The 22506-nt window shown below is 38.1% G+C and overlaps 1 protein-coding gene across 3 annotated transcripts in view; it reads left to right on the top strand.

The window, feature by feature from the left end:
• NOX4 (NADPH oxidase 4) overlaps positions 1-22506 on the top strand; it is a 181419-nt gene that overhangs the window by 132551 nt on the left and 26362 nt on the right. For all 3 annotated transcript variants that reach the window (XM_027532138.1, XM_027532140.1, XM_027532139.1), the window contains one exon: positions 21581-21700. In XM_027532138.1, coding sequence (XP_027387939.1) covers positions 21581-21700 — 120 coding nt within the window. The remainder of the gene's footprint in view (positions 1-21580; positions 21701-22506) is intronic.

Here is a 22506-nt window from a genome sequence, read left to right as displayed (position 1 = left end):
GGGTGTTTAGAGTTGGTCCAGACAAGGGCATAGGAACGAAAACTCTGGACATGTGAGCAATACCCATGTAAAGGAGGTGGGATGTGGACTTCCCTAGCGGTCCAGTGGTTAAGAATTCACCTTCCAACGCGGCGGGTGCAGGTTTGATCCCTGTTTGGGGAACTAAGATCCTACGTGCTTCGTGGCCAAAAAACCTAAATGTAAATAAAGCAGAAGCAAAATTGAAAGAAATGTAATAAAGACTTTTTAAAAAGTATGAAGAATGTTGGGGTAGAAGATGAGAAAGTTGTGGTAAGAGCCAGTTAGTAAATACAAGTGGGCAGGGAATCTGTGTATGTCTAGGCCTAATTTAAACTAATTTTGCATTATTCTTGGTTTTTAATACTGTCATTTGTTCTCTCATTTATGCTCACTCTCAAATATGCTCTCATTATTCATTATTGAAGATAACTAAAATCAAGGAGTTTGTAATTTGTGTCAAAGAAAAATTTCTCGAATGCTGTAAGTTTAATCAAACCATTAGTATTTCTTGCTTTTATTCACAGTGAAGTATACCTATTTACAGTATGATTTTTTTGATTCTTTTACTGACTCATTGCATATAGACTCCATTAGTGAGAGATACGTTTTAAGAGCTAAAATATGGGTTAAGAAGTTACCTGCTTGCCTTATATTATGTGGAGTCACAGAGAGATATTTACAGAGGATAATGTAGCTGACTACTTTGAGTGAGACTCACTTTGCATTGGTTAATATAGACTGATAAAGGGACTGTGTAGTTTGGATTGGGGGGATGGGTCTCTAGTGAGTATAATGGCCCTGTAATTTAAACATCTTGTCAAGAGACACCTAATGGATAATAAAACATGGAAAAGGGTGTCCTTTATTTAAGAGAAAAAAAAATCATGGAGAGAACTAACTAGTTCTTGAAATGTCTGTATACATGTGTTTTCTAAGGGAAAGTCACTTAAAAAAAACACACATTACCTACAATGATGCTGGAGACCATTGTTCTAAAATATAACAATGCTAATTGATCACGTTCTTACGTTCATGAACTCGAATTTGACTCATTGCCAAAGCTAGACACATCCATTCTCTTCAGAATGTCAGAGAAGACATTGCACCATGAAAATTCTCAGAGTAGGATAGATGTGTCAGACATAGACGAGTGACAAGAAGGAAATGAATGCATACTCAAAATAAATGTTGATTCATAGTTTAGAGGGAAGAAATGAAGATAATGAAGCTTAAGTTTGGTTGCACATTTCTTAGCTGGCATCACTGTTATTAACTTTACGGATCTAGGTTTATAATATATTTAGAATAGAGGATAGCTATAAATATTCTTGTCCTTGCAAATGCAGCTGAGCATGTAGAATGGTTGAGGACATTAGGCAGAATTTTATTCGTAAATGACCTGCAGCCATTTTGACAGTTAGGCTAGCAAAACATATTTCAATGGCTCTGAAACTTTAATCATAATATATATAAAAATATGGTGAAAAAATAGGAATTAAATATTGCATATCTCTGTTTGGTTCTCATAAATATCAAATCCTCTGGATTGCTTAATGTCATAAGTGCTTAGAGAGGGGAATATTATTTACGACAAAATTCAAAGCTCTTTCTTTTTGGCATGGTTTGCCACCAAAGGACAACTTTGATTATTTGGACAATGAAAGCAATCTCCTAACCGAATGTCATTTCCAATGGGCTGCTTATAAATGGCTTAAAATGGTGATATTGAGTAATATAGCTAAATTGCAGAGCTTCAGATGACCTTTCTGGATGTCATCTATTCTCCAAGTTGCCTTCCTTTTTCTTCCCAAAGGAAGTTTTGACTTCCTCTTCTTCCAGAGACCCTCTCTCCCTCTTGAGTAATTTTTGTTCAGTCTGCACATCTGTAATATTTTTGTCACCTGAACTAAGTTATGCTCATTCATAATAAAAATAACAACATTTAATGCTTTCTACTTGCCAAGATTGTGTTATGAGTTTTATATGCATTATTTCATTTAATCTTTACCATCCCCCTGTGAGGTAAGTGGGATCATTTCCCCAATTATACAGAGTTTACAGCTTAAGGGACTAAAACTTATAGGGGTTAAGTGATTTGCCCAAAGTCACACAGCAAAGCTGGATCTCAAACCCAGGTCTGCCTGCCCCCTAATTATAACTAGTTGTGTTATACTGCCTCTCATTTATTCAACAGTTCATGTCTCCATTCTTCAAATATTTATTGAAAAATTACGTGCATCAGAAGCACTCAGAATTACTGAAAACACAAAAGTGATTAGGATGTAGTAAATAGTTCTGAGGAACCTGGAGTCCAGTGGGAGGAAAGCAGAATCAGAGTTTAGTGGAGAAATTAATGATAGCAATATATTAAGTCCTATAAATGATAGAGAAGTACACAAAATTCAATGAGAGAAGATAAAGTACTTTCCTGTCTAGATAATTCATGTAAAGTTTAATTTTCCCTTTGAGTGAAATCTCAAGAAGTGCTATGGAAACCAGATGAAGAGGCTTTTTGGCTTGAACAAAGAGCATAACAGCATATGGAACCATGAAAGTGGGTGGTTCGTTGAGAGATGATATTTCAAATTCAGTAGGGAGGTGATAAAGGATCAGTGGTGTCGTATAGTAATGGAGAAAAGCCGATAGATGTCTGAGAATTGAGCAGGCACAGTCAGCAGACTGGGATACAAAGAAGAGGTGGGAAGAAGATGGAAAGAGTGAGGGAGGTGAGGGAAGAAGGACTTCAGGGAAGGAATTCAAGCTCTTTCTCTTGCACCACGTCCTGTCTTACTGTCCCTTTGACTAATGACAAGTGGCAGGTCTCTCTGAGCATGACTTTTCCCCTCTCTTTCTCATACAATACTGTCACTGTAGGAAAAACTGTTTCTCTTTTACTCTCACACACAATCCTTCTGACACCAGATGTCTGCGACTTTTTCCCACACCAACCAGTTCTTCCGTATCAGCCTGGTGCCTGGCAATTCAATTCATTTCTGACACTAACCAGAGTTGGTTGCAGAGCCTACCGATTAAGGGCTCAGTCCAGTAAGATTGCTCACCCCCATTTCAAATGCCAGTCACAAGTAATAAGTCCCCAGGTTACTTGCATCTTCTCCCCAAATTAGCTGTAAATCAGGGTTCCCATGACCCCCTCCTTGGGGGTCCTTTGCTCACAGAACTTAGGGAAAGATGTATGGATTTATTGTGTAATAAAGGATATGAAAAAGCAGGTGAAAAAGCCAGATGGATATAAGCAGCAAATGAGTGAGGTCTGGGAGTATCCTGAGTATAGAGATTCTGCTCCCATAGAGTTGGGATGCATGCCCCCTTGGCATGGAGATGTGTTCACCAAGCTGGGCACTCTCTAAAGCCCTCTTTGTGGAGATGTTGTCACAGAGGCACGATCAGCTAGTAAGTTCACTCCCAGCTCCTCTCCACTCTCCAGAGAATAGCGGGGTGGAGCTGGAAGTTTTAAGTTTCTAATCCTGGCCTGGTGTTTCTGGTGACCAGCCACATCCTGGAGGCTACCAAGAGTTGTCTCCTGAGAACCAGAGACATTCCTAGAAGCAGGAAATAGAGCCAGGACATAGGAACTCTGTGTCAGATGCACCTATCATTGAGGAAATTACAAAGGTCTTAGGAGCCCTGTGTCAAGAATTAGAGTTAAAGACGAGGTTCTAGGATAAAAGATTCTCCTGGTATCCAGAAGTACACGAGTTTTAGGAGCTCTGTGTCAGGAACTCGGGTTAGATGGGTAGGTGTTTATTAATATATAGATAGATTTATATGGAGATATTGATACAGATACTTAAGTACTTCCTTCTAATGTTGCTTTGAGGAATGCACAGCACTTAGTGTAATCCTACTTTGTAAAACTTTGTTCAATAAAAGGACATAAAATACCTGACCTTTTTCAAATGTGAATTCCCACTATCCTCATTCCCAGCTCTACTCTACCTTTTCCCAAATCTATGCCTCACCTCAGGGCAGAGGGAAGAGGTTCTACCCCATGGTCTGCTTTATTGTCTTCATTCCAGTCTAGATCCTGCCAGAACTGACCTGCTTTGCCCAACAATGTTGGTTCTGGGTGATGAGAACTGTTTATAGAGTGATTAAAAAGGAAGACCATATCACATCTATTCATAATATTCTTCATAATATCCATAATGTTAAAGAATTATTGTCTTTCATTTTTTCATCTTTAAACTTAGTTTTTTTCTTTTATATAGAAATGATATTACAACACCTGACTGGCAGAGGATGTAAAAAAAAAACAAAAAAGTGATATTCTAGCTAGAACGTTCAGTTCAGTTGCTCAGTCATGTCCCACTCAGCAGCCCCATGAATCGCAGCACGCCAGGCCTCCCTCTCCATCACCAACTCCTGGAGTTTACTCAAACTCATGTCCATGGAGTCGGTGATGCCATCCAGCCATCTCATCCTCTGTCGTCCCCTTCTCCTCCTGCCCCCAATCCCTCCCAGCATCAGAGTCTTTTCCAATGAGTCAACTCTTCACATCAGGTGGCCAAAGTATTGGAGTTTCAGCTTTAGCATCAGTCCTTCCAATGAACACCCAGGACTGATCTCCTTTAGAATGGACTGGTTGGATCTCCTTGCAGTTCAAGGGACTCTCAAGAGTCTTCTCCAACACCACAGTTCAAAACCATCAATTCTTCAGTGCTCAGCTTTCTTCACAGTCCAACTCTTACATCCATACATGACCACTGGAAAAACCATAGCCTTGACTAGACGGACCTTTGTTGGCAAAGCAATGTCTCTGCTTTTGAATATGCTATCTAGGTTGGTCATAACTTTCCTTCCAAGGAGTAAGCGTCTTTTAATTTCATGGCTGCAGTCACCATCTGCAGTGATTTTGGAGCCCCCCAAAATAAAGTCTGACACTGTTTCCATTGTTTCCCCACCTATTTCTCATGGTGATGGGACCAGATGCCATGGTCTTCGTTTTCTGAATGTTGAGCTTTAAGCCAACTTTTTCACTCTCCTCTTTCACTTTCATCAAGAGGCTTTTTAGTTCCTCTTCACTTTCTGCCATAAGGGTGGTGTCATCTGCATATCTGAAGTTATTGATATTTCTAGAATGCAGCAATAAGGATTCTTAATTCTTGAATATTTTTAAATCTAGGTAAGCACATTGTTGGACATAAGCTATCCCTAGATAGTAGATCCCAGCCCCTGGGCAAGAATTCACAAGTAAAAACGTTGCCATCAAGACTGCAAAAACACGTGGACCTCAAAAAAAAAAAAATTCTACAGGAAGTGAGGCACTGCTGCAATTGTAAAGACTCCACTCAGACATTTGATAAGTCAAGGAACTCTATTCATGCAAGACAAATGGACAGGAATAAGGATGCCTCAGTGTTGAGTGAGAGGAACTCATTCTAGACTACAGTCAGACTGGTTCAAGGACAGAGCCAAGATCAGCTGTCGCTGGGACGTCAGGCAGCTGAAATCTTGAGCAGGCTGAGGAAGTAAACACTTTCTGGGAGATGAAGTACCCTGGAGTCTCCTTCTCGTGCCTGTGAGGGTTCTTTGCTTTCTTTGTTCTGCCTCATTCTGCGTTCTCAGCTGTCAGACGTCTCCTCAGGCTTCAGTTGTTTTCAGGTTTTTGTTTGTTTTTAATAGTTTGTGCATCTGTTTGTTTGTGGTTGTGCTGGGCCTTCGTTGCTGCTCTGGCTTTTCTCCGGTTGTAGGAGCGGGGGTTGTGCTCCACTTGCGGTGCGCTGGCTCCTCTTGGTGACGCTGTCTTCTTGCCAAGCAGGGGCCCTGGAGCCTGGGCTCCGTAGTTGCGGTGCTCTGGCTCAGGGCCTCGTTGCTTCACAGTGTGTGGAATCTTCCCAGACCAGGGAGCAAACCCTTGTCTGCTGCATCTCCTGCATTCGCAGGCGGATTCTTTACCACTGCGCCACCTGGGAAGCCCTGTTCCTGTTTTACGCAGAAATTGTCTATCAGTTGAGAGAGAAAGTGGCCTGAAGTTCTTCCTTTGTTAAAAATCTTAGAATCCTATCTTAATACCCTTGGATAGAAACAGCCTCCCTTTTGCATGCAGTGAAAGTATCAGCTGCTCAGTTGTGTCCCACTCATTGCGACTCCAAGGATGGTAGCCCACCAGGCTCCTTTGTCCATGGGATTCTCCAGGCAAGAATACTGGAGTGGGTTGCCATTTCCTTCTCCGGGGGATCTTCCTGGCCTAGGAATCGAACCTGGGTCTCCTGCAGTGCAGGCAGATTCTTTACCATCTGAGCCAACAGGAAAGTCCTTTTTGCATAAGGTGATGTATATGTAACTCCTCAACAGTATTGGCAGAGTTATCAGAGTTAAACCATGATTTTAAGACCAGTTTATGACCTATTTGTTGTTGTTCAGTCTCTGAGTTGTGTCCGACTCTTTTTAACTCCACAGACTGCAGCACTCCAGCATTCCCTGTCCCAAACTGGAGTTTGCTCAAATTCATGTTCGTTGAGTCAATGATGCTATCTAACTATCTCATCCTCTGCTGCCCACTTCTCCTTTTTTCCTTGTGAACCTACAGTGTAAATGAATAGTTTAAAAGCAGTTAAAAATTTAATCAATTCTTAATGTTTATAGTCATATAATTTTGATAATATGCTTGTTTTATGGGAATTCCTTGCCAAAGAATTTTTCTCCTTGGAGCCGTTCAATTAATTAATTTTTCTGTTTGGAAAACCTTGCTTGTATAATTCAGAACTCCAAGAAACATATCAATCAAAGCAGTTTTTCAAAAAATGTTGCTTTTATTTATGTATGAGATTGCATTAGTATTCATCACTCATTAGTTACAGAGATTCCTTAGCCCTCGGGTGATTTCTTTCACCTACTGGTGAAATTTTCTTCCTTAAGCTGTTCCTAATGTCTAAACAACGTGGGTGACCACCCACCACCTCCTACCAAGCCTTCACTTAAATGTTAAGGGTCTGCCCAGGTCACCATATTTAAAATTCCCACCTGCACCAGCTCACTCTGTATCCTTACCTGCTTTACTAGCACCATCAATGTAACCTGGGCTATTGTTAGAAATACAGATTCTCAGATTTCACCCCAGACTTATTGACCCAGGAAATCTGGGTGTGGAGTCCAGCACTCTATTTTAGCAAGCCCTTCAAAAATTTCTGATGCAAACTAACATTTGAGGACCATTAGAGAAAGATAGAAAGATTCCAAGGACCTTCTCAAATTTTTTAACTCCCTCCCTCCCACTTCTTGTTGTTTTTATTGATACGATTACTTCCTGGGAATGAATGCTCTAAATCGACACCTATCCTCTTTAGGGAAGTAGTTAATCACATTCATCATTTCCCCAGAAAAAAAATGGTCATAGGAGGGATGGCTCCAAACTCTTCTATCCCGCAAAGCAGGATTTTCCAGGAGTTCCTCGACACAATGTGCCCTTTTCATATTTTATTTTGCTTTTATGTTCCCTGGGTCAGGAAGATTCCCTGGAGAAGGGAATGGTAACCCAATCCAGTATACTTGCCTGGAGAATTCCATGGACTGAGGAGCCTGGGCCACAGTCCAGGGGGTCTCAAAGAATCAAACACGACCAAGCGACTAACACTTTATGTCTTCTCCCTAATCAAAATAATTTAAAATTGATTGTAATCATTAATATGCAATCATTAAGAAGATGAGCTTTGGAGGCAGTCTTACCAGAAATTTAATAATAATCTTCCTTTTTTTTGTTTAAAAATGTTATTAAGAAAAATGTTGATAGATAATTTTTTAAGTTTCTAATTAAAACTTATTATTCTATATTAGAGTATAGCAGATTAACAATGCTGTGAGAGTTTCAGGTGGCCAACAAATGGACTCAGCTGTACATCTACAAACTCCCCTCGCATCCAGGTGGCCACATAACATTGAGTAGAATTCTCAGTGCTACACAATATGTCCTTGTTGGTTATTTATTTTAAATATAGCAGTGTATACATGTCCATCCCAAACTCCCTAATTATCCCTTAGCCTCAGCAACCATATATTCATTCTCTAAGTCTTGATTCTGTTTCTGTTTTGTAAATAAGTTCGATTGTTTCTTGCTTAGATTCCACATATAAGGGATGTCATATGATATTTCTCTTTCTCTGTCTGACTTATTTCACACAGTATGACAATCTCCAGGTCCATTCATGTTGCTGCAAGTGGCATTATTAGTTTCTTTTTAGTGGCTGAGTAGTATTCCATTTATACATGTACCACGTATTCTTTATCCATTCCTCTGTTGATGGACATTTAGGTTGCTTCCATGTCTTGGCTATTGTGAAGAATGAATGAACACTAGGGAGCATGTATCCTTTCAGACTATGTCTTTTTCCACGTATATGCTCAGGAGTGAGATTGAGTGACAATCTTTCTTTTAATAGATGTGTGGGCTTGAGGAAATTGCTCAAGATTTTTGAGTTTTGGTTCCCTCTCTAGTAAAAGGGAGATTATACCTTCCTGTGAAAGTTGTGATGTGGATTAGGAGTGAAGGTATATATAGAACATTTAGATAGGCCCTGAATTAAAGGAAGGGCTTCCCTCATAGCTCAGTTGGTAAAGAATCTGCCTGCAATACAGGAGACCCGGGTTCAATTCCTGGGTCAGGAAGATCCGCTAGAGATGGAATAGGCTACCCACTCCAGTATTCTTGGGCTTCTCTTGTGGCTAAGCTGGTAAAGAACCCTCCTGCAATGTGGGAGACCTGGATTCGATCCCTGGGTTGGGAAGATCCCCTGCAGAAGGGAAAGGCTACCCACTCTGGTATTCTGGCCTGCAAAATTCCAAATAAATGTTCAATGAGGAGTATCTATTATTATGATACCTTATTTTAGGTTTCAAGAAGTAAGGGTCTCAGATAGTTATTGACTTTTTCTAAATTAGAATAACTTTTAAAGTAAAAGCTAATCAGATGAAGATAAAAAGGAAAATTATTTTCCAAAATGTACATTTGCATCAGCATTAAATGGATATAAATTATAGATTTTTATTATTAATGATAATATGTAATATTTATCACATGCTTACTATGTCCAGGCACCATGTTAAAACTTTTGTCAAGTATATTTACATTCAACTACATAAAATAAAAATATAGCTAAAATGATGGGGGCTTATTTTTCTCATGTGACAACATGTACCAAGATAACTGGTGGCTTAGGGAAATCCCTCATGGTCCAGTGGTTAGGACTCCACATTCTCCCTGCTGAGGGCCCAGTTTCAGTCCCTGGTTGGGGAACTAAAATCCCACAAGCTGAGCGGTGAGGCCAGAAAAGAAACAAAAAAACTGAGAAAAAAAGATAAGTGGTGGCTTATATTGATTGAGTCAGCATATTACATCTCAGGTGTCTGCAACTCCTGTCCCCTTTCCTTCTCTTGATTGTAAGATGCTTCATTCAGCTTCCGCCATCATATTCTCTTTCCAGACAGAGAAAGAAAAGCATGAAAAATATAGGCAAGTTGAGTCAGTGTCCTCCTTTCCAAGGAACTTTTCAGGACCCCAGCCTCAAACATGTTACATCCTATTAGCCTAAAGTGGATCCTATGTCTTTGTAAGAAAAGGTGGGAATTATTAATATAGTCATTTTTGTCTTAAGTGGATGCATTACAGTAACACCACCAAAAATTGGGAATGAGGACAGGAAAACGGATAAAGGGCAGACAAGCAATGGTCTTTACCTTACCTGAATTACCCCATTTAAGCCTTATAATAATCAGTGAGGCATGTATTATTCATATCACCTTCTGTTTACAAAGAGTGTAACTGAGTTACCAAGTGATAGGTGACTTGCTGAAGGTTGCAGCCACTAGCTGGTGTAGCTATGATTTAAACTTGATTTAGCGCCTACATTCTAATTTACTATAATGCTATATATTAAACAAGTTTTATTCACTTCCTTAAGTTTTTTTTTAATAAGTCTTTTAGGCTGCATTTTCCCTCCTACTCAGATTTTAAAAGACTAATTTTTGCTGTTGAAATCTCTGTACTGAAAGAAATTGCTGTGAAAGTTTTGAGAACAGAGAATTTTACCCTGCGGTAAGCATTCTCCCTTCTAGTGAAGGGGTCGCAAGTGTATTAAGGCTCTAAAGTTAAAGGCAAGTAACCATGTGGAGCATGTGTTGTTCTTTCAGTACTTCTTTCAACCAAAAATTGTTGGTGCCTATTGTACGCCAGCAACTGGAGATAACAACTGAGCTAAATAAACTATTTTAACACAGCATCCTGCTTTTCCTGGGTTTTTGAGTTAGTAGTAAAACCCAAGGAGGAAACATGCTGATTCCTAGACAATAAGGCTAGCTATATTTATAAAAATATGTTTTATTTTGTGGTGTTTTGTTGTTTTCAAAGCACTTTTGTGCACAGTACTTTGTTATACCTATTTATCCTACTTATATTGGGTTAGCCAAAATTTTGTAGCATCCTGGTTTTCCTGGGTTTTTGAGTTAGTAGTAAAACCCAAGGAGGAAGCATGCTGATTCCTAGACAATAAGGCTAGCTATATTTATAAAAATATGTTTTATTTTGTGGTGTTTTGTTGTTTTCAAAGCACTTTTGTGCACAGTACTTTGTTATACCTATTTATCCTACTTATATTGGGTTAGCCAAAATTTTGTTCAGGTTTTTCTGTAACAGCCTATGAAAAACCCCAAACATTTTGGCCAACCCAATAAAATTTTCCTCCTGTTTATTGAAAGCTTCTACAATCAAAGAGTAAACATAGAAAATAGAGTGATAGAAAAATAAAAGCATACAGCATGTCTCAAAAAAAAAAAAAAAAAGACCACAAAAAAAAAAAATCAATGACAAAATAAGAAAACAGCTTTACATCTGTATGTAAACATGGAAAAAAAAAAAAAAGAAACTTATGGGACAGTGATTATTTTTTTTTTTCTGTCTGAAAAATGTTGCAGCTGGTAAATTGGGTCCCCCACTGAAATTTTACATTTTGGGATTCTGTATTCCAGATCATCTGAGGAAGAGAAAAATGATGGCAGAGGAAGATGAGCCAAACATTAAAATCCATATACTCACAAAATATGATGATATTACACTTAATTCCCAAAGGCTGTCTAACTTTATAGGCTGAGACTTTATTGATGGTATTTCTGACTTCTTTCTTGGATTTTATTTTTAAACATAGTTCTGTGTTCATCGTTTTGTTTTGGTTTCATTTCAGAGTCTACGGTGATATATATGTAACGCTATTTGCCTATCTTCCTTTTCACCCACATTTTTTTCTGTTGGTATTTAGTGCTTATTTTTCTAGAACAGTTATTCTCTGCTCCTGGTAATGCTAATGTGAATTATGTTGGATTTTATTTGTATTCTCTATTAACCATTCAATTTTGGGGAAGATTCACATTCAGATAGCAGACATTACTCTCCAGGTCTTGAAAGAACGAATTCATCACTTTCTACAAAGTCTCAAAGAAGATTCACAGAATACAAAAGAAAATTAGATGGAAAAATCCCACTTTATTATCAACATTAATGGAGTTCTCTGGAAAGATGCACTGTGTGTGCTTAGTCACTCAGTCGCGTTTGGCTCTTGTGACCCCACGTACTGTAGCCTGTCAGGCTCCTCTGTCTATGGAATTCTCCAAGCAGAATACTGGAGTTGGTATCCATTCCCTTCCCATCCTAGGGATCAAACCCATGTCTTCTGCATTGTGGGCAGATTCTTTATCATCTGAGCCGCCAGGGAAGCATAACAGCAATGCATCTCAGACCTTAATGTGCTTACAAACCACCCGGGAGCCCTAATAAAACACAGATTCTGATTCAGCAAGTCCGAAGCTGGATCTGAGTCTGTTTCTACCAAGGTCTCATGTAGAATTGATACTTTTGGCCCAAGAACCACACTTTTAATGGAAACATACCACGTATTAGTCAAAGGCTAAAGAAGGGCTTTTCATTCCTTTCAAGATCGAATTTTATCATAGCTGTGACCAGGGAAGAGAGAAGTGCTCTGCTTACTGAACAGAAAAGAAGAGAGGAGAATAAGGAAGCCTCTCTCCTCGTGGTCACCTGTCTTTGATAGCAAAAGAAAATGTGAAGGCCCTCTCCACCCAGCTGAGTTATCAGTGATTAATAACACCATATCTGCAATGGTTTTTTTCCTTAAAGTCTGTTTCATCTGAACTAAATGTTAACTACAAATATTTTGCTTTTGAATACATTTCCCTCTTATGTCTTTATTCTTTAACTTTCAATTTTTTGTACCCTTATGTTTTATGTGAATCTCTTGAAAGATCCTTTACTCTATTTTATTGTCTTATTCTAGACCAACAGTAATTTACTGAACTTGAGATTTTAGTTAATTTACTTTGAATTACAGTTTATACAATTATTTTATAATGATTATCTGTCCCATATTTTCTGTTCTACTCTCATTTTTTTTTTTTTTTTGGCTGTGAAGACAACATGTATAATAATGATGGAAACCATGGTCTACTTCTTAACTGGATTGAGCTTTCTACACTAATAGAAAAGAAGTGGCAAAGCAAAATACAGCACAAATAAATTTGAGGTTTAAAAGTTTATTGAAACTAAAATTAGCCAGCAATTAAGATAAAGACCTGCTGTACACCTTGCTTTCAGCAGAAAGATAAAGTTGCCATATGGAAAAAAAGAGGAGAGCTAGAAAAAGGATGGGATGATTTGTTTGAGAAAAAGAAATTGCAAAATATTTAAGCCTAAAGGCATGTAAGTGGACAGAAAAGTAAAAAGATTCACTATCATCTTAATAAATAACAGTTCATATTAAGTATAAATTTTAAAATAGCACTCTTTGTTGGAAAGGCTGATGTAGTATTCAAGTCTAAAGATCTAAATTCAATCTTAAAGTATTGATTTTAGCTGAATGTATTCTCTCCAACAGCTTTCAGAAGTAATTTTATTTTAATATGGCTTGCAGCTGGGTTTAAAGATACATTGGACTGGGGTGTGAAATTTGGTTAGGTGCTTTACTTCAAAATTCACTAGGAACTGTCAGCTCATAATTCATGCTTCCAGGTAACTGCCTAGTATGTGGACAGTTTGAAGAGTTTGGCAGCTTTTATTTTATATTATTGAAACTAATTTCCTCATATTAATAAGCATTTCAAGTCACATATTAGCAGATCAAGGCTACATTAGCCAGTACAAAAAACAAAGAGCAAAAAAAAATTCTCCTTAACTTTCTACAAGAACTAAGTCTATCAGCAGTGATCCAGCTATACGTTTATGTATATGCATGCATGCTAAGTCACTTCAGGCCTGTGTGACTCTTTGTAACCCCATGGACTGTAGCCTCCCATATTCCTCTGTTCATAGCATTCTCCAGGCAAGAGTACTGGAGTGGGTTGCCATTTCCTTCTCCAGGGGATCTTCCTGACCCAGGGATCCAACCCACATCTCTTATGTCTCCTGCATTGGCAGGCGTGTTCTTGACCACCAGCGCCACCTGGGAGGCTCCTTATGTATATGTATGTTTGAATTTAAGAGTAAAAAATAAACATTATATAACATACTTTATGCTCAATAATAATCTGACCAGTATATAGAAAGCCTACAAATCTAAGCACACAACACATTAATAACTTTAATACATGTTTGATATTGTAGGAGATAAAAATAATTGCTTGTGGTAATAAGCCACAAAGAATATCCTATCTAGATGAATAAGTGAAGTGAATGCTGTAACTCATAGCTTATCCCTCAAAGGTTAGGCCATGCATGTGGTAGACAAGAGCTAATGTGTGGGTTCTGAATTGGGTTGGAGGGCAGGTCAGAGATTCCTGCAAATGGTCCAGACTCCTCAAGTAAAATATGTTCAGTGAATAAAGTAGAGGTTAGATAGTTGGCTCTGCAGAAAGAGGTAGTGAAGACAATTGACTTATTTTGTCCTTGATTCTGAGAGGAACTGGAAAATAAATCTCCCCTGATACTTAATAAACACAAGCTCCATCTCACTTGGGTTAGAACAGTGAGTTCATAATATGTGCATAGCCCAATGAAAACAGACAAAAATTTAGTTTAAACTGATTCCAGATTCAGGAAGAGGAAAATGAAAATCCTCTTTTGGGGGGATACATTTTAATCTTCAAAGGATTCCTATACATGAGGCACCAAGGAGCTCATATTTTTAGAAGATGTGGAAATGAATCAGCATGAGTAGTTGTTAGTAAAGTTGTCTATTTAAAAAGTATGAAGCAAATGTTTAATATGTCTAAAGAATAAAAGAGTATTCAAAGAATAATTGAGGGGCACAGTTCTTCCTGCACTAACCTACTGTGTTCCGCCTTTGCCTGGGAAAGTAATAAAGCCACTCTTTCTTTCTCCTCCATAAAAAATAAACTAATGATTGAGACAAAGGACAATCAAATTTCTCAAGACATTTTTGAAAAAGAGCCAATAGAACTTCTAGAAGTGAGAGATAACAATATCACAAACTTGAGCAGTTTATTACAGCCATGGAGAACTGGCAAATAGAACTGAAATAATTATCCATAATGCAGCACACAGAGACAAATATATGGGGAATATGAAAGAAAGGTTGAGATGTGGGAGATGGAGTGAGAAGTTCACCTTACATTAGAGGTTTAAAAGATAAAAAAAGAGATAGTGAAAGGAGATGTAATATTTTAAGAAATGTTAGTTCAAATTTGGGGCTATCAATAAATCCCAAGCAACAAAATAAAAATAAATTCACTCTAGGAAAAGTAATTTTTTACTTACAGAAAAGTAAAAGCAGAGGCCAACACTTAACATAAAAGTAAACAAGGAAAGAAAAGAGAGGAGAAGAAACCAAAAGTTAGACAAACAGTTCAAGGCGGTAGTGTGGCGGGTAATTCAACATTGTTGAACCAAATTCAACAGTTCAAAGGGAGAGACCGTCAGACTGAAATGAGAAAATGAAAGGGGCTGATAAGCTGTTTGCAAGAGCTCCACTCAGAACATGAAGATAAAGACAGGCTGAAAAGCTGAAGAAGGTAAAGAATACAGCAGAGACATTCTAACCAAAGAAATGATGTTTCAGATATAGTAGACTTTAAGGTAAAAATGTTTTCAGGCATAAAGAGAGCTAATATCTATAGAAAAAAGTTCAGTTGATTATTTCTGTGGTTGAAAGAATTAGAATAAAGTCCCTTTTAGGAAGATAGTATAGTTTGTTGGATTTCATAAACAGAGATGGAGTTTATTCTGGTGGTAGATGTAAACCGCTTATTAAGTGTGTATCCTTGAGGAAATATTTAAACTTCTAGAACCTCAGCTTCCTACTCAGTGAAATAGAATAATACCATTTAACTCCTATATAATAATGACAAATAATTCATCTAACACAGGCAGCTCTGTGCCAGTTACATAGCTTTACTGATATCAGAAAAGTCAAGGAAAAGGGTGTTGGTTTTACACTGCAGCATCTTTACATAAGCAGAAAGATCAGGCCTATACATTTATTTTGGTTAGAAGAATAAGCCTTGGGATGTCTAATTTACTTCAAAGATCAGTTCAGTTCGGTTCAGTCACTCAGTTGTGTCTGACTCTTTGCGACCCCATGAATGGCAGCACACCAGGCCTCCCTGTCCATCACCAACTCCTGGAGTTCACCCAAACTCTTGTCCATCGAGTCGGAGACGCCATCCAGCCATCTCATCCTCTGTCGTCCCCTTCTCCTCCTGCCCCCAATCCCTCCCAGCATCAGAGTCTTTTCCAGTGAGTCAACTCTTCACATGAGGTGGCCAAAGTATTGGAGTCCTTCCAAAGAACCAAGGACTGGTCTCCTTTAGGATGGACTGGTTGGATCTCCTTGCAGTCCTTCCAAAGAACACCCAGAATTGGTCTCCTTTAGGATAGACTGGTTGAATCTCCTTGCAGTCCAGGGGACTCTCAAGAGTCTTCTCCAACACCACAGTTCAAAAGCATCAATTCTTCAGTGCTCAGCTTTCTTCACAGTCCAACTCTCACATCCATACATGACCACAGGAAAAACCATAGCCTTGACTAGATGGACCTTTGTTGGTAAAGTAATCTCTCTGCTTTTGAATATGCTATCTAGGTTGGTCATAACTTTCCTTCCAAGGAATAAGTGTCTTTTAATTTCATGGCTACAGTCACCATCTGCAGTGATTTTGGAGCCCCAAAAAATAAAGTCTGACACCGTTTCCACTGTTTCCCCATCTATTTCCCATGAAGTGATGGGACCAGATGCCATGATCTTCGTTTTCTGAATGCTGAGCTTTAAGCCAACTTTTACACTCTCCTCTTTCACTTTCATCAAGAGGCTTTTTTGTTCCTCTTCACTTTCTGCCATAAGGGTAGTGTCATCTGCATATCTGAAGTTATTGATATTTCTCCCGGCAATCTTGATTCCAGCTTGTGTTTCTTCCAGTCCAGCGTTTCTCATAATGTACTCTGCATATAAGTTAAATACTCAGGGTGACTTCAAATATAGCTATTCTCTTATAGAAACCTCACTGTCCCAGAGCCTTGTTATACTCTGAAATTTCATTAAAAAATAACATTTCCTTTGACAACAACCGAAAGAGAATATATGGAGGAATGCCCATTTTTGCCAAACTCAGGATTGATCTGAGATCAAACCGGAGCTTGATAGAGATGTGTTTCATAACCTTCAAGGTGCTATAAAGTTGTTCAGTGTTATCATCTACCTAATGCCTATTAAGAAAAAATATATATTTACTTTTACCCTTATATACTGTCCTCTCAGCCTTCTCTTTCTTTGGGCACAGCTAATAGTCACAAGGTCTTTTATGTTTTAGGCTAGCACATCACATAAAATATCTTTATTGAATATATTTCCAATATTCAATCTATTCTCTAATGTGAAATTTTAGTTACTAAGAAACTTGCACATTTCAAAATGTGCAATTAAACAGTAATTTTATGTTCACAGAGAAACTGGGGACAGCGCATTTCAGAATCATAACAACAAAACTATTCAGCCTCCCCACCCCCATCCTCATCCCTTGCTGGAATTTCCATAATAATAGTTTGTTTTTTTTTTTTTAACTTGTAAGTGCATGGCTATAAAACTTAAACACCCCTGAACAATTCCAAAATTCGACCCCAGATCACTTTTGCTGAGAAAAACAGACTCTTTTTCATATCCCTGCAAAGGCTGGTGTCAACTGGGGAAAAAAACAGAAATCGTACAACATAAGAGCTGGGAATTGACTTAATTCAGTACCTTAGTGAGGAAAGCAGCCCAGCAAAGAGCCTTTAAGGTAGCTTTGAGAAACGATTTCAAAGAGCTAGGGGTGGAGACCAGCATACACGTGATTTTGATGAAGAGGTTGGTGTAATCGAGCACACATCTCAGTAGAAGCTTGCCATTAGGTCTGAGGAACAGATATACCAATGAATGATTTTAGTGCTTTTTCTAGTGTAGAAAGATGCAAGAATCCAGGTTCATAAAAATTTCTCCTGAAATATTTATACCTATATATGAAAGATTTTTTTTTCTTTTTGCCTGTTTTCCCAGAGCGCAGTGCACGTCATCTTTTCTTGACCCCGAGCTCCTTTCAGGGTGTACCATCGTCAGCAGCTGCAGTGGCTAATGGCTTGGTTCTTGGAGAACTGGATGCTGGGCGACACCCTTTGCTTCACACACTCATTGAGAGAGTGTCTGTTTGTTTTTTCACGTTTAGCCCCTGCCTGATGGAGCACAGGCTGCTCAAACAAAGCAGCTGGGTGGCAGTGGTACACCTCCGTTTCTCCTTGGACACAGGCAGGGTTAGTTCCAGAAAATTCTCTCGTATGACCCATGACTGTCACTGAAGTACCTCTTATTTCCAAGTGGAAAGTTGTATTTAGATCTGAGTTGCACAACCTAACAGGTTCTCTTTACAAACTAGATACGGCCCATCTTTCTTCACTTTTTCATCTCCCTCACACCCTATCCCCCATCCCCATCCAAATATTCCATCTAGGAGGCATGAAACTTCAGACTGGTCATGGCCCCTTGTGGTCCCAAGTGCCTCATTTATTGAATGGAGATGATAATACTGTACTCACATCACAAAATGTTACAGGTATAGCATTATAGTGAAAAATACAAAGCATTGAATGTATGCAATATGGCTATATAACACGCTTCTAAAATTGTGTTGTATTTCCTTCTTGTGTATGTTTTTGTCTTAACCACTTCCCTCTTTATAACCTTTTTAAAGACTGAAGTTGTGATTACTCAGTTCCTAATCTCTTTCTGTTTTTTCTCCTTTTTTTTAATTTCTTTTTTTTGCTGCAGCAGATAGTACCTGTGCCTTACTCAGAGTAAACCTTCCTTTATTATATGTTGAATTACATAAGAGCACATTAATTTCCCCCCATTTATTTAATCTCCTTCAGATCAAATTCCTACATGCATCTCTCATCTCACACTGAACTTAGTTCATTTCTTGTGTTGATGCTGGACTCTCCAAGGGCTTGATGGTATTCTGGAGGCACTCGCTGATGCCATTAAATTAAAGCATGTCTGATATTTGCGGCCCTGTACAATTCTTAGTAGGCTTTTTCCATGTCACATCTAATTGGTACTTGTTTCTTTTCTTTTTTTTTTTTGGATGAAGGAAATCAGAGGTAGGATAAGTAACTTGCCTGGGATACCAATGCTAGTGAATGACTAGAACCCCACGTTCTTGTCTTCTTGCCCAAAGTTATTTCAGAATATCAGAGAGTAGTTATTTAGGGTGCGGGGAGGGTGTGTGTGTGGGCTGGAAAGCAGATAAGTAGGAAAGAGGTAACTTCATGATTCCTTACTCTGTTCTTTGTTAGTCAAATAAAATGTCCTTTGTTATACCTTTTAAGAAGTGTTGAGAATGAAAAGTAATTTTTCTTTACCTATCTAGGTTCTTGGCTGAAACCCCCCACAGTAATGAGAGAGATTAACAGTATTAACAATAAAGATATTTATATCATTAGGCTGACTACACAAATTTGCTTTTTTGGACAATTATTATTTTTTAAGAAATTTATTTTTACTAAGAAAGAAGCTTTAAAATGGCAGTGTTTTATATATATGTGGTTTTTTAAACATAAAGGTATCTAGAACTAAGCAGTCCATAGTATGGCAATTTTACAGTCATCAAAGATAAATTTAGGTCATCAAGTCAACACGTATTCAGGTACCAAGAAGGAGGAAAGAAAGGGACAGAGATAAAGAGATGCAACTTTCCAGCAAGACAGCTTCCTTCAAGGAGCCTTCCAATTTTTCTTTGTTTTGCATCTGCAAATACCTCTTTTTATCGTTACACTAAAATCCATTTATAGAAATTTTGGTTAACTGGTTTATAGGTCTTAGTTACGAGGTTATAGGAACACAGCAGTTATTTTATTGAAATTGAAATTGCCACCTGGACATTTCAATAGGAAAAAAAAAAAAAAAGAAGGGATGGAGTGATTGGTATTTTTTTAACTTTTTATTTTTTATTGGAGTATAGCTGATTAACAATCTTGTGATAGTTTAAGGTGGACAGCAAAGGAACTCAGCCATGCATGTAGATGTATCCGCTCTCTCCCAAACCCCGCTCCCATCCAGGCTGCCACATAACACTGAGCGGAGTTCACTGGTCCTTGTTTGTTATCCATTTTAAATGTAGCAGTGTGTACATGTTGTTTTCAAACTCCCTAAGTATCCCTTCCCGCTGTTCTTCCCCCCTGGCAACCATAAGCTCATTCTTTAAGTCTGTTTTATAAATAAGTTCATTTGTATCATTTCTTTTTAGATTCCAGGTATAGGGATGCTGTACAATATTTTTCCTTCTCTGTCTGACTTACTTCACTCAGTATGACAATCTCTGGGTCTGTCTGTGTTGCTGCAAATGGCATTTCCTTATTTTTAATGGCTGAGTAATACCCCATTGTCTGTATGTACTGTGTCTTCTTTATCCATTCCTCTGTCAGTGGACATTTAGATTGCTTCCATGTCTTGGCTACTGTAAACAGTGCTGCGGGTTTTCTAATTGCACTTACATTTAAATCACATTAGGCTGAACATAGTCACGCAGCCAGAATTGATGCAAGTCAGTCTTGGATGTGTAATATTTTAGCTGAGCACTTTGCTTCCCTGAATAACATGTATGTTTTGTTATTAAGCAATAATAACACCTAAATGTCCATCAACAGATAAATGGATAAAGAAGAAGTGGTATATATATATGTAATATCAATGACACCCCACTCCAGTACTTTGCCTGGAGAATCCCATGGACGGAAGAGCCTGGTAGGCTGCAGTCCACGGGGTCGCTAAGAGTCGGACACGACTGAGCGACTTCACTTTCACTTTTCACTTTTCACTTTCATGCATTGGAGAAGGAAATGGCAACCCACTCCAGTGTTCTTGCCTGGAGAATCCCAGGGACAGAGGAGCCTGTTGGGCTGCCGTCTATGCGGTCGCACAGAGTCGACTTAGCAGCAGCAGCATATACACATACAATGGAATGTTACTCAGCCATAAAAGAATGAAATCATGCCATTTCCAGCAATGTGTATGGACCTAGAGATTATCACGCTAAAGCAAAATGAGAAAGACAAATATTATATAATAATGCTTATATGTGGAGTCTAAAAAAAATGATACAAATGTACTTATTTACAAAACAGAAACAGACTCACAGACATAAAAAACAAACTTATGATTACCAAAGACGGGGGAGGAAGTACAGATTAGGAATTTAGAATAATACATACACACTGCTGTATATAAAATAGATAATGAACAAGAACCTATACTATATAGCCCAGGGAACTCTAATCAGTATTGTACAATATGTACAATAACCTATAAAGGGAAATAATCCAAAAAAGTATAGATATGTGTATATGTATAACTGAATCACTGCTATACACACAAACACACAAACTAACAGAGCATTGTAAATCAACTATATGTCAATTTAAAAAAATAAGAGAATGGAAGGATGAATATTGAGTGAGCAGTTAACAAGTTTCATTGTAGTTAAGCGGGATTTCATACACAGAGACATACACATGCGCACACACACACACACACACACATATTTGAATATACAAAGTAATGAGAGATTCCTTTGAGATTGTTGTAGGCTCTATACTAATAAACCTGGCCAGAGCAAGAAGAGGAACAGGGTCAGCTTCTTTTCTGTTTACATGGTAAAGGTTTCAAGAAATATTTTTGCTACTGACTTTACCATGGAGAATAGCATTATTGAATTTACACACAATCAAACAAGATATTTTAATTTAGTCCAGTATATAGTAATAAAATAAATCAAAGCTTTAACTAGTCCTTGGCTCACCATCCTGGTCCTATCTACATTTCCCTTCACGTTAAGTAATATTTCCCTCAAAATAGGAATGCATTGAAACCGATGTACTTGTTTTTATATTCGTAGTTCATAAACAACACTTTTTGTTCCTTTAGACTTATTGCTAAGGGAAACAATGAAATGAGGCCTGGGCTATTACAAAGCTTAGACACTAGATTTAGCATACTTGCCACATATTATAGAAACTTAATTTAACTCACTTTCATTTTTTTTCCACCCTTGTCTGCCTCCTCCACAGGCTATATATTGATGGTCCCTTTGGAAGTCCATTTGAAGAATCACTGAACTATGAGGTTAGCCTCTGCGTGGCTGGAGGCATTGGAGTAACTCCGTTTGCGTCAATCCTCAACACTCTGCTGTACGTCATTTTGATCCATTAGTCCACATAGAGAGCTGTCTATTTCAGACATCTCTTATAGTAAGAAGTAATTCCTTACAGAATTCTTCTACTTGTTCAAAACACTCTTATTTACCGATTGATAAGGGGGATAAATGAGTGCTTCTCAACATGTGGTCTATGGTTTTCAGCATGTTCTCTTGTAAAATAACATCCTTATCACAATTATGCCTTACTCTGTCCTTTTCCTCTATTAAAGTCATTCCACTGGCCCCTATTTCTCTGCTTTCTCATCAGGGGTAAGTGGCATTACAAATTCATTTAGTCAACAAATATTTTTGACCATTTATGTGCGATTCACATTACAGTTACTGGTAATATAGCAATGACTGAGTAGTGTCTCTGCCCTTGAAAAGTTTACTTTCAAATAGGGCAGGCAAAATATAAACCAGTGAAAAATTCACAAATAACATCATTTCAGAAAATATTAGAAGTGTGGTGAAGAGAAGAAAGATTAATGGGATATAGAAATAAAGGGTCAGGGTTATTGTAGAGGTATCATCAGGAAATCCTCTCTGAGGAGATGACAAATGAGCACATCATTCCTGGGTCTGTTACTCAGCAGATTTATAACAGACTGAAGAATAGAAATTTCAGAAGTAAGATTGCTTAAGCAGGATATACTTATTCAGTTATTTTAGTTTTGGCTTACAAGCAAAAATTAATTGACAGGGATTCTCATGAAACCACAAACAAAATCTATTCCATTCACTTTTCAAGAAAACACAATTTTCATTAAAAGTCTGTTTTATGAAGTACGAAAAAAG

The sequence above is a fragment of the Bos indicus x Bos taurus genome, chromosome 29, assembly GCF_003369695.1.
Source record: "Bos indicus x Bos taurus breed Angus x Brahman F1 hybrid chromosome 29, Bos_hybrid_MaternalHap_v2.0, whole genome shotgun sequence".
Lineage (NCBI taxonomy): Eukaryota > Metazoa > Chordata > Mammalia > Artiodactyla > Bovidae > Bos > Bos indicus x Bos taurus.
Note: the sequence above shows the minus strand (reverse complement) of the source record. Positions and strands in the feature narration are given on the sequence as shown.